The 14,160-nt window shown below is 41.1% G+C and overlaps 1 protein-coding gene across 8 annotated transcripts in view; it reads left to right on the top strand.

Annotated features, from left to right (window-relative positions):
• LOC143422515 (uncharacterized) overlaps window positions 1–10,725 on the top strand; it is a 106,713-nt gene extending 95,988 nt beyond the window's left edge. For 2 of the 8 annotated variants that reach the window (XM_076893223.1, XM_076893221.1), the window contains exons 4-13: window positions 440–503; window positions 2,303–2,398; window positions 5,195–5,295; window positions 5,376–5,507; window positions 5,790–5,963; window positions 6,230–8,074; window positions 8,289–8,427; window positions 8,512–8,634; window positions 9,729–10,118; window positions 10,444–10,725. In XM_076893223.1, coding sequence (XP_076749338.1) covers window positions 440–503; window positions 2,303–2,398; window positions 5,195–5,295; window positions 5,376–5,507; window positions 5,790–5,963; window positions 6,230–8,074; window positions 8,289–8,427; window positions 8,512–8,634; window positions 9,729–10,118; window positions 10,444–10,487 — 3,108 coding nt within the window. In that variant the 3' untranslated portion in view covers window positions 10,488–10,725. Of the gene's footprint in view, window positions 1–439; window positions 504–2,302; window positions 2,399–5,194; window positions 5,296–5,375; window positions 5,508–5,789; window positions 5,964–6,229; window positions 8,075–8,288; window positions 8,428–8,511; window positions 8,635–9,159; window positions 9,283–9,728; window positions 10,166–10,443 lie in introns of those variants that run through there. The other 6 variants (XR_013101731.1, XR_013101732.1, XM_076893222.1 and 3 more) reach the window with 6 other exon arrangements.
• The last annotated feature ends 3,435 nt before the right edge of the window (window positions 10,726–14,160 follow it).

Raw genomic sequence — 14,160 nt, 5'->3', positions numbered from 1 at the left:
GTAAAGAAACGAATTCGCAGATACTTTATCTCATTTCGAAAAGTTTAAATCCAATTTATTTAATCGATCTGGAAATCGATGTAACTCGTTAACTCGTTGAACCTCCCGTAATTTAGGTTCGAACAAAGAGCCAGCGAAGGCTAATGAAAATCATGAAGAGTGCTACCAAACCGTGCGCAGATAGTAGATCAGAGTAGACAGTGCAAGTCGCGTGATGCACGCGCATTATTTACCCGTGGGAATCACACGAAAGCCTTCGATTAACAGAACCACGTTACGGGGGCCTCGATGATTTATCGCGCGCCCGCGAAATGGACACGGTTGTTCCATCGCGATGGTACTCGGTGCTCGCGCGTTTTCAACCCCTTCTAGCCGCGGCGGAACCGTGGCCATTTTGCTGCTGGCGCCTGATCTATTGTCGCTTGATGATTTGTTGCAGTGCGTGTTGCAAAAGGCCGGAAACTGGCGATTTAATGCGTTCACGCTGGAAACGGTGACAGGAGGTAAGCAATTAAACAAAAATTCGATCAAATTCCTACCATCCCTTCGCCCAAAGAATTCAAGGCTCATCGCTGGAAATTTAAAGTGCCTTTCGAGAAGTTACTTTTTGCTAAATCGAGATGGAAGATTGAGACAAGCTTCCGTCGAATCCGTTGAATTATCAACGCGATTCCATGACTCGCAAATGTGAAAAATTCCCTTTAAACGTTTCGAGTAGAATATTTGTGCAGATGGAAGTTTCGTTGCTGTGAAATACTCGATAAAAATATATGACGCGAGCGAGTAATTAGCGATTCCGCGGGAGCCTCGATTCTTTCTTTTTTTTTTTTAATCTTCTTCCTTACGATTTCCAGCGAGTCGTGAATATAAAAGCATATTTAGCCTGGCTAATGAAAATTGCGCGGAGCGTGTCAACTAATTGACAGTGATTTGCATGCGAGGTGACTGGCATTTTTGCGATGGATTTTTTAATTACGCTGTTTTAAAGGGGAAGGTCTCGACTCCAGAGACTTCGAAGCATCCAACGAGCCTCGGAGAACAGCCTGTTCGATTAATAATTTAGAACGTGCTGTTCGCTAGGAAACCAACCGATATCAAAACGAAACGAACCATTCATTTCGCCCTATCCTACTCCAGTTCGAGATACAAATTGTGAAATTAAAAAGAAGAAACGCTACGACCACGCATGGACATCGATCCCAACAGAAGTCGCCAAGAGACGCAGAGAACGATCACTTCGAAGAGCGCATTCTAACCGATAAATCCGGAGCATCCCTCGCGAACCTTGAAACAGCCAAGGAAACCGCAGCAAACAACACCACCGCTCGTAATGAATAATTCAGCAGCGATACGTGCTTTTCTGAAAACTGAATTTTTCACAGCAGAACGTACATAGAGCAATCCAATGTTATCTACCAGAGAGAAGAAGGGCGACAGCTCGAGAAAGAGAGACGCTCTCCTTTTAACCGAACCGATTTGTCATTCGACTACAAAAACGGTGCCGCGTAAAAACCAGCAACGCGACATGCAAAAACCACCGCGACCGGTTGATGGGAAGGGAAAAAAACGAAACAAACCGCGGTGGTTCTCGTCTCGAGCGCAGCTAGCTCGCTTCCTATATATTAATCAAACAGACGCGGAGTATCCGCGAGAATTCATTCGCGATCCAACTTCCACGCGCGACTGTGATTTATACGGCTCGCGTAGGGGTTGTTCCGCGCGAGGATCGCGATATTTCTTCAGCTAAGCGAGAGCAACGTCTTCGATCGGTCGACTGGCTGGCTCCGTTCGTGGCTATTAATTAAACCGATGCATTCTCGCGAATAATGCAAAATCTCTGTTGTAAACGATGATTATTCGAATTCGTAGATATTGGGCGCGAGGAATGTGGGAATTGCCAACGTTTTCGTTTAATCCTTTGAGCTCGACGAATTTTTCAGTTTATTAGTCCACGGATCTTCTCTTCGCATTCAGCAGTGAATTAAAAAAAGAAACGCTGCTACGTCGCAGATTGAATGCAAATATAAACGGAGAGTGGAAACCATTGCAAATGCCAGTCACAATTTACGACACGCAGCCAGCAACATTGTCTTCTTACTCTCGTTATTTCCTCTGCCTTTTCTCTACTGTTTTATTTCCATTTGCGAGCTGAAATTCGTTCCGTAGCCGGAACGGAGAGAGAAGATGTAAACAGCTTCGTGTTACTATTATTTAAGATCGGCGAGGTTCTAACTCGCCGACACGTCAGCTCGACTTACAGCTTGGATTCTACTCTTGCTATCACGTTGCGTTCGACTTACAGGACGTTCGCTGCCGGTGCTGTGCGTCCATCTCTTTCACTGGTACGGGCTCCTGCAACACTTCAACCTGGACGTGGTAACCGTATGGAAATTATTCGGTAAGCAATGCAAATCTGACGACACGAACGCACGATAAACGCATCTTGGAAAATACCATCAAGGAAACGATCGTTTCTCGCTTGAAACGCGTTTCACCGGGTCTTAGAAATGTTTCGCGGATGGCAAAGATGGTCCCCAAAGATTTGTAGGAACATTCTGCGGTCCACAGAACGAAGCGATTCGAGGAAGATTCGTACAATTTTCAGAAATACGATATACTCTTTTAATTTCGTCGATTCATGGGAAACGCGTTTAACATTTTCATGGCGGACGTACACGCGTGTGTATGTGTACACGTGTGGGTACACGTCTATAAAAGTTTTATTCATTTTTCCGCCCTGAAAAGGTGCACAAAGGTTCCAGCCCTTATTTATTTCCCCATTTATAACAACGCCACGGTACTAGCTTCTATTTTCGTAACCGTGGGAAGGAAGAGTTCAACGTATTCTTCGCGATAAAAAATGGCGCGCGTTACAACCCCAATTTCGCCCCCGCGCGATTACCAGCGATCTCGATCGACGCGATAATAAAATTCCGCCGATCTCGTTTCGCGGAACAGTTTCGATATTATCAAATAAATAACGCGGCGATCGATCACCTGCGTTATTCGTTATCCGGCCGCAGGGGGATCGCGACAATTATCGGAGTGCACTTTGAGTTTGTTCCACTCGGCTGACGTGTCCGCGAAGAGGCTGTTTGCATGGAAATCTTGCGAGGAATGAATAAATAAATAAATAATCGTCACGCCCGTTCTATAAATAGGAGGATGCGTGCAACGCGGCGAGCAGCCCGTTTTTCTTCGCGAGCCGCTCCTCCGCCGCCTTCCCTTCTGAATTTTTAACGATGACGAATTGCTTCCGAGCCGCGTTCCACGCTTCACGATCGTGCTAAACTTTCCTGCCAGAGAGAGAGAAGACACCGACGGTTAGAGAGCTCTATCGCGGAGTTAGAGAGTCTATCGTATATTCTGAACGTTCCGTGTGCGCGAACTTGTTCGCGTTCATTATGTACCATCCCTGTCGAGGCGGAAGACAGAAGTTCAAACAGGAATTATGCTCCGTCCGAGGACAGACGGAGAATAAGTACTGATTGCATTCGAAAGTATCGCTCGAATTGTTCTAAGAGCTGTAACTCGAACTGATAATTGTACGAAGTGATCAAAAAAAGGGTATTTGCAGGTTGTTTGACTGATTTATATGCTTTGAAGATACACGTGTTCACACGAGGGTTAAACTACCCTAAGATTCTCTCGAGTATACGTATATGTATTGGCTTGGCAAAAAAGTATTTTCGATGTTCGCACAGATAACATTGTGATTGTTTCAAAAAGCTTCTGTTAATGTTATGATTTTTTCCTTTTGATCGGTGGTGGCTCGCGTATAGACACTGTGGAACTGCAGCACCCCATATTTCCATTTTAATATAATAAGTCTTTTTTTATACTCACACAATGTATAACCCTTAAGCTTAATATCAATGAAAAAGCTATAAAAATCTTTGTATGGATCTGTGCAGCACCCCTACTAATTTTCACATCTGATATCAGTCACATTTATTAAGTTTGGTTACAAGCAAGTTGTGCGTAAATTTCCTTACAGTTGTTAGTTTATTCTTTGTATAGAAAAATTGAGTTTCATTTCAAACTAAAAAACCGAGAATATCTTCTTGCCAACTCCATATAATTCTCATATATATATTGGTAAAATTGACTTTAAGGAGCGATTCGCGATAGCTTCGCATTAATTCCATAAGACAGTTTAATTAGAAACCCTCATACGACTAATTACACGTAGTCACTCCATTAATAACACGATTCATTTCCACCACATTTCGCGCACCATTCGACCAATCTCTCGACTAATTTCGAGTTTTATAAAAAAGAGAAAAAATAGAAATTTTTGCACCCTGTCATAGCAAACTTCCCCTCGTCCGTCGAATTATTTGCGAACCGTTCGAGGCTCGCGATACGCTCGATCCCATCGCTGGTAGCGACTAATCCGGCGGATTATTAAAACGCGGATTCTGCCCTCCGCGGGGACGCAGTGTCAGGGAAACGGACGCGACACGTCAGCGAAAACACACGGCGAGGACGATATTGTGGTAGCAGCCGTTCGATTCCACAAACGTGCTAAGTAAACGTACGCCATATGCTGCGCATTATAATATTTAGTGGAGAGCAGCCTGAACCAGTGGAGGGCGCCGGATCCACCTCGAAACGCGAAACTGCCTCGCACCGCGTTCCGCGAACGCCGCCGGTTTCCGTCTGAATATTGCACCCACGGTTGACCACGTTTCCGTATTTCTTGACCATCCGTCAATGGACTCGCCGCGAGCACCAGAGAAACCGCGATGAATTCTTAACGTCCATCGTACGAAGACGCGTTTACCGTTTATTCAGAACGTTTTACTCTACTTTACTGCAATCTTCAAAGAGCAGAGGGTGCTCCAAAATTTTTAGCAGACTTGTACGCGCGTGTTATTACTTCCATTTCTTCTGCAAGGATGTAGTAGTCTTGTTATATTTTAATGGTTTTATACAGAGATTTATAAACAGTTAGAGAAATTGGGTGTGCAACTTAATTCGTTGACCTCAAACTTAAATTTTATATATTAACGCGCGGTAAATTAGAACAAACTCGCGTATACGAAGAGTCCCATTCGCAAATGTCCCTCTATCTCGTTGTTAGAGCAAGCTCGTCTCTTACACTTAATCCTCCAGCTAGAGCTCCCACGCGTAATCCAAAGGCACGCAGTAAAACACGGTTTAATCATCCTCGTTCTCGTTCTGATTGCAGCCTTCATCGAGGAGGGTTATCACAGTACAAATCCTTACCACAACAGTATACACGCGACCGACGTGACTCAGGCGATGCACTGTTTCCTTCAAGAGGAAAAAGTGAGCGTGCACCAACCAGCTTTCACGGCCGCGAGTCGAGGAAGCGCGCGTCTAACGTGTTCTCTACGGTCTTTTTACAGATAAGGACGCACTTAACCAACTTGGAAATCATGGCTTCGCTGATAGCTGCGGTTACGCACGATCTGGACCATCCGGGGGTGAATCAACCGTTCCTGGTCGCCACCAGTAATCACCTTGCCGCTCTCTATCAGGTGATACAAAGTGTAACGCTCTGTTTAGATGGATTCGTTGCTTCTAATGTGTACTCGCGTCATTTAACGATCTCCCTTTTCCTTTATCGCTACTGAATTATCATATTCTTCTCGAAATTGGAAGCGACTGTGAACATTAATTATCAATTTGTGTACTTGCAATATAGCAATCGTGTATAGCTCGATGAAGGGATATTTTTTCTATTTCTTTCCGTTGCTTCTATTAAAAGACCAGATACGGAATTAGCGAGGAGTAGATTATTGATGATAAACTAATTGCAGAACACGTCGGTTCTCGAGAATCATCATTGGAGGTCAGCGATAGGATGCCTCCTGGAGAGCGGAGTTTCCGAGCAACTGCCGGCCAACGTGAGACCGGAGCTTCAACGGCACATCAGCTCGTTGATTTTGGCCACAGACATCACCAGGCAGCAAGAGTTTCTCATTCGATTCAAGGTGAGCTCTTGAAGACCTCGTTAACACTCTTAACACGTATGCTCGCGCCTCGCGTCTAAGTGCGTCCGATAAAATCGTTGTCAGTATGTTCGTTTATATTCTCGATCAATAATTTGCTTCGTTAATGTGTATCTCGTTCGAACGATTAATTTCGTAGCTTTATTTTGTTAGAATGGATTAGTCCTGATCATTTTCTCGATCCTATCGACACCCAATTGAATACCCCCTTCTTGTCACGTTTCATTAGTGCCACGTTATTTTTGCAGCACTACTTAGACGAGAATCTGCTGGAGATGAGGCGCGCGGACGATCGCCATTTCATCTTGCAGATAGCACTGAAATGCGCCGATATATCGAATCCCTGTAGACCCTGGGATATCTCGCGGAAGTGGTCGCACAAAGTATGCGAAGAATTCTTCCGTCAGGGTGATTACGAGCGCCGTTTGAATCTCCCCGTGACGCCATTATGCGATCGACATACCACCAGCATACCGAAAATACAGGCTGGATTCTTTAAATTCGTCGTGACGCCCCTTTACGAGGAATGGCACCGTTTCCTGGGCGATGGTCTAAGCGTGTCGCTGATGAAACACCTGCGAGACAATCAGAAGAAGTGGGAGGCGTTGATCCTGCAGGAAACCGCGGAGGAAACGGAGACGGAGATCTCGGAACTGGAGGAGGCGGAGGAGGTCGTCAGTTCAGCGGAAGATCCGGGTGCAGAGGAGGACACCGCGAGCATCGATGTGCTCATACCAGCCGCGTACGTTCAGTCGACCAAGATGCAGAGTCTGCCGGCTCGAGTTGGCTTGGAACGCGTTGGAAGACGTCATTCCGTGCCATTGAGCATCTCGAAGCCATTAACGCTCCTTCCACGAAGTAACATCAGGCGCGAGAGTCTGCCCAGCGAGCAGAGCAAGTCAAGGCTTCTGTTGAAATTAGACGATCAGAGTCTGCTAGATCCCAGCTCGTTGTCGCTGTTGTCATCCAAGAGCAGTATACCAGAACTATCACCTAACACCAACGCTACGGGAGAACGACCAGTCAGTGCTGAGAGTCTTTTACCGGAAACCAGCATAGCCAGCATCACGAACAGCGAAGAGGCTTCGAGATTGAGCACGGTACTGCAACCGGACGGCCAGAAACCTGGCGCGCAGACGAAACAGCTGACCAGACAACAAACCTTCCCTCCGCTGCAACCGTACGTTCGAATAAGGTATCTGTCAACGAGCGCGGAGATGTCGCAGTGCTACTCGCAGATACTGCTCGAGGCGGATAGCAGGAGCTCCTCCTCGTGCTCTATGAAAGAGAAATCGTGCTCGGATGGTCGGTGCGGTACTCCATCGAGAAGAGAAATGGACCCCGGTAACGTCACACTGTCCAAGGACAGCGATATATTGGGCAAGAGACGGGGTTCAGCGATTTCAGAGGTGTTCAGACAGAAAACGGAAGTAACGATCGATCAGCCCCGTCGCCATTCGGTGCAAACGATCCGTATCGAGGACACCAACTTTAAGAATCGTTACAAGCGACCGACTTCCGCTCAGGGGACGGATTCCACGCAGCTTTTCTACAGCTCGTTGACCAGCTCGCATCCTGACAAAGAAGGCCGCGGTATGGAGGCGAATTACAAGACGGACAGTATTTCTCTCTCCAAGGCGAAGCTGGAAAGCGAAGGAACGATCAGCGAGGAGCGACAGACAGACGTTCACGTCACCGTGAAACCAATGTCCGGTGACGCTGAATTACGAAGATACTCCACTCCCGTGCCAGAAATCAAGACAATAACGACCGACGCCAGTGGCAGACGATTCACCGCGATACCGGTGCCCTCCGAACTTTGCACGCATAAAGTGTTCTTCATTGGTAGCCCGCCGGATTCGCCGCCCCTTGTTCAGAGCGTGTCCTCGTCGAGCGACAGCGGCAGCGAGCCACGAAAGGCGGACACGAATAACGAGATTATTACCACCAGCAACAAACGGGACTCGGACACTGTGAAAGAGAGGTGCTCGAAGGTTGCGAAATTGAGCCTCGATATGCAGATGAAGGAGAATGTCGACCCACGAGCGACGGAGGATTCAAAGGGAATCACTATGTCCAGAAAGGGTAGTCAGGTAAAGTTGCACTTTGGTTGCTTTCGAAGATAGAAAATTTATTACAATCGTAACTGGATGAATTCTCAGTGCTCTTAAAAACAGTTGTTCCTTGCTAAATTTATAATAAAATGGTAGTTAAGTTGTTGCTAAACCGTGAACTAGAATTAAGTTTTTAAATATTTGCTGCTATATAAATGTCAGTTGTATATATGAATTTGTTTTTACCACACAGTCTTGGGCTAGACGCCGTGGATCCGCTCCAGTTGGTCTGTTATCAAGATTGGACGATATAGCGGTACCGCCTATAGCAACTAGAGTCGATCACACTTCCAGACGTGGCTCTGTACCAACTGATATCACTAGGCAACAGAGTAAGAGAGATAATACAAAGTTATCGTAAATTAGGAGTAATGAAAAAATAAACCAGCGTCACAATGATGTTCGTTCTGTTTTAGGTGGTGGTTTTAATAGACTAGCTTTAGGACCTCGAGAAGGTAACGTCGGAGCACCTCGAAGAGCAAGTCTTCCACAAGAAACTGCTCTTGGGAACCTCCTCGGCAATATTTTATCCGTAACTAGTACGTACTTACATGATTTACAGTGGATCCCGTATAACACGGGAGACGAGTTTCGAGTTATATAAACCCATGTTATATAGGTAACATGGGTTGTATAAAATCATGGAAATTGAACGCAACATATTTAAATTGAAATAAAACACAAACCATTTGAGACATTTTAGATTTTTTTAGCTGAACGTAAAGTTTATTTTATGCCGTTAATTGTAAAACAGGATTATCGTCATAAATTTTAAGTTATGCCAAAAAGTCTGAAATATCTTAGATAATTTGTGTTACATTTCGGTTTAAACATTTTGCATGCAATTTGGATAACTCTGTATATATATACAGAGTGATTCACTACTCGCGTGACAAATTATTACAGCTGATACTACACTTCCAGCTGTAAAAATTCGTCACGCGAGTAGTGAATCACCCTGTATATATATATATATGCATAGGTACCGAAACACATACTTGTACAATTGTATTTATAAACTACTTTCGCTAAAATATTCTATCTTACAATTTTTAATTTTTCAGGGTATTTTGAAACATTTCGAGCTCCGCGCGTTTTAAACCCTTTTAACCAAAGTTAGAATGTATGTGTTTGCATCATTCTAGAGACAGTTTAAGTTCTTTATCCCTTTACCTGTCTCTTCTTTAGTAAGTTAATTTTCCGTTTAAACTGTTTTACAGATAGTTCTGTTAATTTTATCATTAGTAGAGTTCTTGAAAAGACGTATTTATTATACAAACTAGAAAAATCATTACTAATATAATAACAACATCGAAATATTTTCGATTTCACTTGTTAGAACTGACAAAATATTACAATTAAAACTTGAAGCGAATGAAACAATCATAGTCCTTTTACCGTCTATTCGCTGTTGAGAATCACATTTACGAGAAGAAACTGAAATAAGATCTCGTGTACGTTTAATCATATTTACCACGTCACACAAGCCTGTCTCACTGTCTTACACGAACATTCCTATTATTTTTTCACCATGTTATACGAACCCGTGTTATACGGACCATCTACTGGACTTAAATGTTGTGATTAACAAATTGTTGCTTGTAGTTTGTTACCGCTAGCTGCATGTTTCCAGATGAACGAGAAAATGTCCCGATAAACAATAACAATAATAATAACAATACCGGGAGTAGCAACAATAATGGAATAACAAGAATAATCGATAGCACCGGGCCCGGCATGCCATCGCCGCGGCGAGGCTCAGTACCGGCAGACATATCTGAATTACGCCGTGATATGTTCAATAGGAGTAGCATAAACGGTAAGCCTCGTAATCGGAAAAAGGTATTGAGGAGAAGGAGCTCTGGAGGACCAGAAATGTTTTCTGGAGGATCGACTGACGGGAACGATAATGGCGCGTGGCTTAAATGGAAGAGGGAACTAGGAAAAAAGGACTCGATTCCTGAACCGATCGTCAAACGAAGAGGTTCCCTGCCCATTGAGATGTTGGCCATTTCTCATGCTGGTCGGTACAATCATAGATAAAGGAGGATATCGTTAAACACAAAGCCGGTACCATTGCGTTCTCCACTAATATTTTTTTTTTTAACGAGAAACCGCAAAATTTCGCTAGCTTTCTCACCTCGCATCGAACACTAATTAAAAACCTCGGTTAGCAACATTTTAGTAGAATGTGGCCAGAGCATTGTGATCGTATTACACTTTAAAGCTGTAGATACCAAGCTTTACGAGGCCGTACGTTAAATGATATGTTACGTATATAGAGGTGTAGGATATCGATACCGTTTGATTGAAATCTAACGAGATCACTGTATATGTGTCCACGACAGGATCAGGATCGGGGGCACGAAGATCCAGCTTATGGAGACTTTAGTATGCAGTAGAGACAAGTGGACCGTCCGTGTTACCACCGGTTGACATCAGATCATCGAATACTACCGTACTGACAGTCTTTCCTTACAACGTTAGCAGCAACAGCGATGATTGACTTCCACGTTTCAAGATTGCCAAAACTTGGAACACTTCTAACCAACTGTAATTGTGGGCAAGTGAATTTTGTAAAATTAATCGAGATTTCTATAATAACGTTCGCGCAATAAGAAACAAAGAAACACGAAGAAGGAACACGATCGCGATCGACGCACCCGTCGATCGGTAATAATAATTTTATTGCCGTCATCGCAAATATTATACGTAGTAACGCCTATACTAGAAGAAGAAGGAAAGCAACTCGATTAAAAGAAAAGAAAAAAGTAAGAAAACGATACAATATAATATGTGTATATCTTCTGAATAGATTGGCGTGGAATGCAAGTTCAAGATCGGCAGTATGTAACACGAAATTTTCGCGGCAGGATTTAAGTAACGGCTAGGGAGGAATGAAACGTATGAATTCTAAAGTCTTCCCCGCAATTTACGCGTTCGTTTGCGTGGAAGCATTAAAAAGTATATACACGTATTAGTTATGTGAGCTCTATCATACATTTGTGCCGTACGCAAATGTTGTTGAAAATCGAGACACAAGTCAAACACAGGGTTCAATATGACGATTTTAAATAATTAAAATGCCTAGGTACGGAGAAGGAGAAAAGACTGGTAGAAGAAAACTCACCGCTATAAAATTAGACACTTCTAAAGTGGTGCATAAATTGATTGAAACGTAATAACATTTGCTCATAGGTAAGGAGGTAATAATTTCTTCGAGACAAAAACGGGACAACGTTTATCGTCACTTTTGGTTTAGTCATCCTTAGCGTGTGTGTCACCCCCATTAAATGTCAAATTTCATTTACACATCCGCCTCGAGGATATAAGTTTTTTTGTTTTTATCTTTGTTGACGATGTTACGAATAACAGAAAAAAGAGAACGTAAAAAAACGTTGAATTTATCGTTAAGTCAAAAATATACTAAAGGCTATGAGGAAAATAACTCCGATGGAAAAAAAGAAATATACTCAAATATCAGACGTAGTTTCCTTTCGAACTCTAATATAAATCGAGATAGACATTCCATTGAAACAAATAGTATACAATGCGTAGTAACACGAATGAGAATTAACCATGATAAAGTTGTAATTATCACTATATTTATCATCGTTCATTATACTATCATAATCATAATCACCGCTGATGTCATCATCGTTGTTGTTATAGTTATAAATGAAATCTTAATGACCGTTCAAGTAGATAGACATTGTAAACCTAGGGTGATAATTAGTTAGTGAATTGCGTGGGATTAAAACCATGGTCGTTTATTATCAATGAAAACAAACAAAAGATGGTTACGATGTATGGGTTTACGGTACGTGAACCGAGATCAATCAAAAAAAAAAAAAGAGAAAAAAAAGGAGATGAAAAGGAAGCCGCAAAAATTCGTTCATATTATCCCCTAAAGTATATTAATTTAGTAACGGGCGTTCAATTAGTAAGCTTTAGTTACGTAAAGTACAATTATTAGACTGCCTATGCACAAACATGTACAACACGAATTTTAAGCGTTAATTTCGTTTTTATTATTAAAATTTCTGTTACTATAAGGTTGTTATATACAAAATGAGCGTTTTTAATTGCGTTTTTTAGAGTGTAAGGGAAAAGTAATAATTTATATATCACGTACTGTTATAAACCTATCGTCCCTCTGACTGTCAGAAAGTAATGAAATATTATTAAGCCATTGCAGTTCAGTAATAATATATAATGAGTCTATATAAGTTTATAACTAATCAAAGTAATAATTGATATATCTGTATGGATGTAATACCTCTAGATAGGTGATCCGTTTCCCCCCCGAGCTAAATGCTGCGAAGCTTAACAGAGAAACTTCCCCCTGGTAAAATTTCCAAGTCTCTTCTCAGTGCAGAAACTATCAGAGCTTTATGTGTAATTTCACACTCGATGACCAGAACGCAAAAGGTGTGAGAGAAGTAATCGCCTTAAATAGATTTTGAATCTTCGAACGCAAAACAGAAAGAATAAAACATGAAAACGATTCTTAAGTTTTCCTATTAGTAATGCAGTAACACTGCATGACAAATGACTTGTGTATAAGTGTATTAACAATTAAGTTAGTATAAAACTACTAGTCTTTCTAACTCTTAATATAATTTAAATGTAAATATATAAATATACATATACGTCTCATTTGACAAACAGAGAAATGCAACACCCAGGGGTACCGTTGACGAAAGATATTGAAAGGATTTTCATTGGGGAATTTATTTATTTATACTTCTTAAAAGCTACATTTACCTTTTACAGACAGACCAATTTAAAATGGGACTAAACAGAACCTCTTTGTGAGAAACGTTAATTGACTTGGCGTTTCTGAAGTAAAGTTTCAATTCAATGTTATACACGACCACTCTGTCCAACCACTTTTTGAAGAATTTACGGCACCTAGATATACATGTTCCCTGTTATGAATATGAGAAAAAAAAAACATGCCTCGTTCCGATAGAGAATGATCAACGTTCTTCAAAAACTCTCTTCTGCCATCCTATAGATACCGTGTATTTGTATTACACTGTTTTCTATAATTATATTATCTCGGGATGTGCGAAATTAATAAAACAGTTGGCTCGTTATTACTTTGTAGGCATAGAGTTATACATATATATATATATTATATATAATAGTAGGATACTTGACGTACAATGCATCAAGCAGTGTCTATGCTCATTACGAATATTAATTTTTGTTAACGCCAAAATGTTATGCTGTTGAATCATTGTAAGTCTTTAAGCTGCTGTTATATTTTTTCTTTTCTTCATTTTTTTTACTGTACTGTTTTCTTAATAACAAAGTATCGGTAAATGGAATTATACAAAATTCTAAATATTCAGGGATATATATTTTCTGTTTAAATTATTATACCGATAAAAGTCCGAAATTATATTTATATTGAAGTTATACATACATACATATATCCAAAGTTATATTTATATTAAATATACTTTTTGTAATTTCTTTATAATTTTTTTAATTACTGGTTATTTAAAGTCCTCAATTACCATAATTATTATTATTAAAAGAGTATTAAATATGTACACTCAATGTGCACGTTTCGACACTTAAAACTGACAAAATTATTTATATGTAATTTTTATTTTATCGTTGCTTTTTCAGTACGTATATTGCAAAATTACAGGTAGTACCCCCGGTTAGAATGGAACAATTAGAGAAATGGCAACTAATTGTCTTGGAATAAAACAATATTTCAAAGCATCAATGACAAAGTAAATAATTAACACATGTACGACTAAAACTGAAGATCAAATACTTCCTTTGAAAATAAACTGAAACAGAAAAATGATTATTATGGACTGAATTACATCTCTCTCTCTCTCTTTCTCTCTCTCTCTCTCTCTCTCTCTCTCTCTGTTTTTAGTTAATTTTTTCTGTTCTCATTGAAAATGTTAAACGTTCTAATTGTATATCAAGAAAAAAATTGGCGTGCAATTCGCAGTATTGGAAATGTCAATTAACAAGTAACAATTCATATGTAATCGGTCTGACGATAAGAAAGTCGTTGTGTATTTTCTATAACG

Source organism: Xylocopa sonorina, chromosome 3 (genome assembly GCF_050948175.1).
Source record: "Xylocopa sonorina isolate GNS202 chromosome 3, iyXylSono1_principal, whole genome shotgun sequence".
NCBI lineage: Eukaryota > Metazoa > Arthropoda > Insecta > Hymenoptera > Apidae > Xylocopa > Xylocopa sonorina.
Note: the sequence above shows the minus strand (reverse complement) of the source record. Positions and strands in the feature narration are given on the sequence as shown.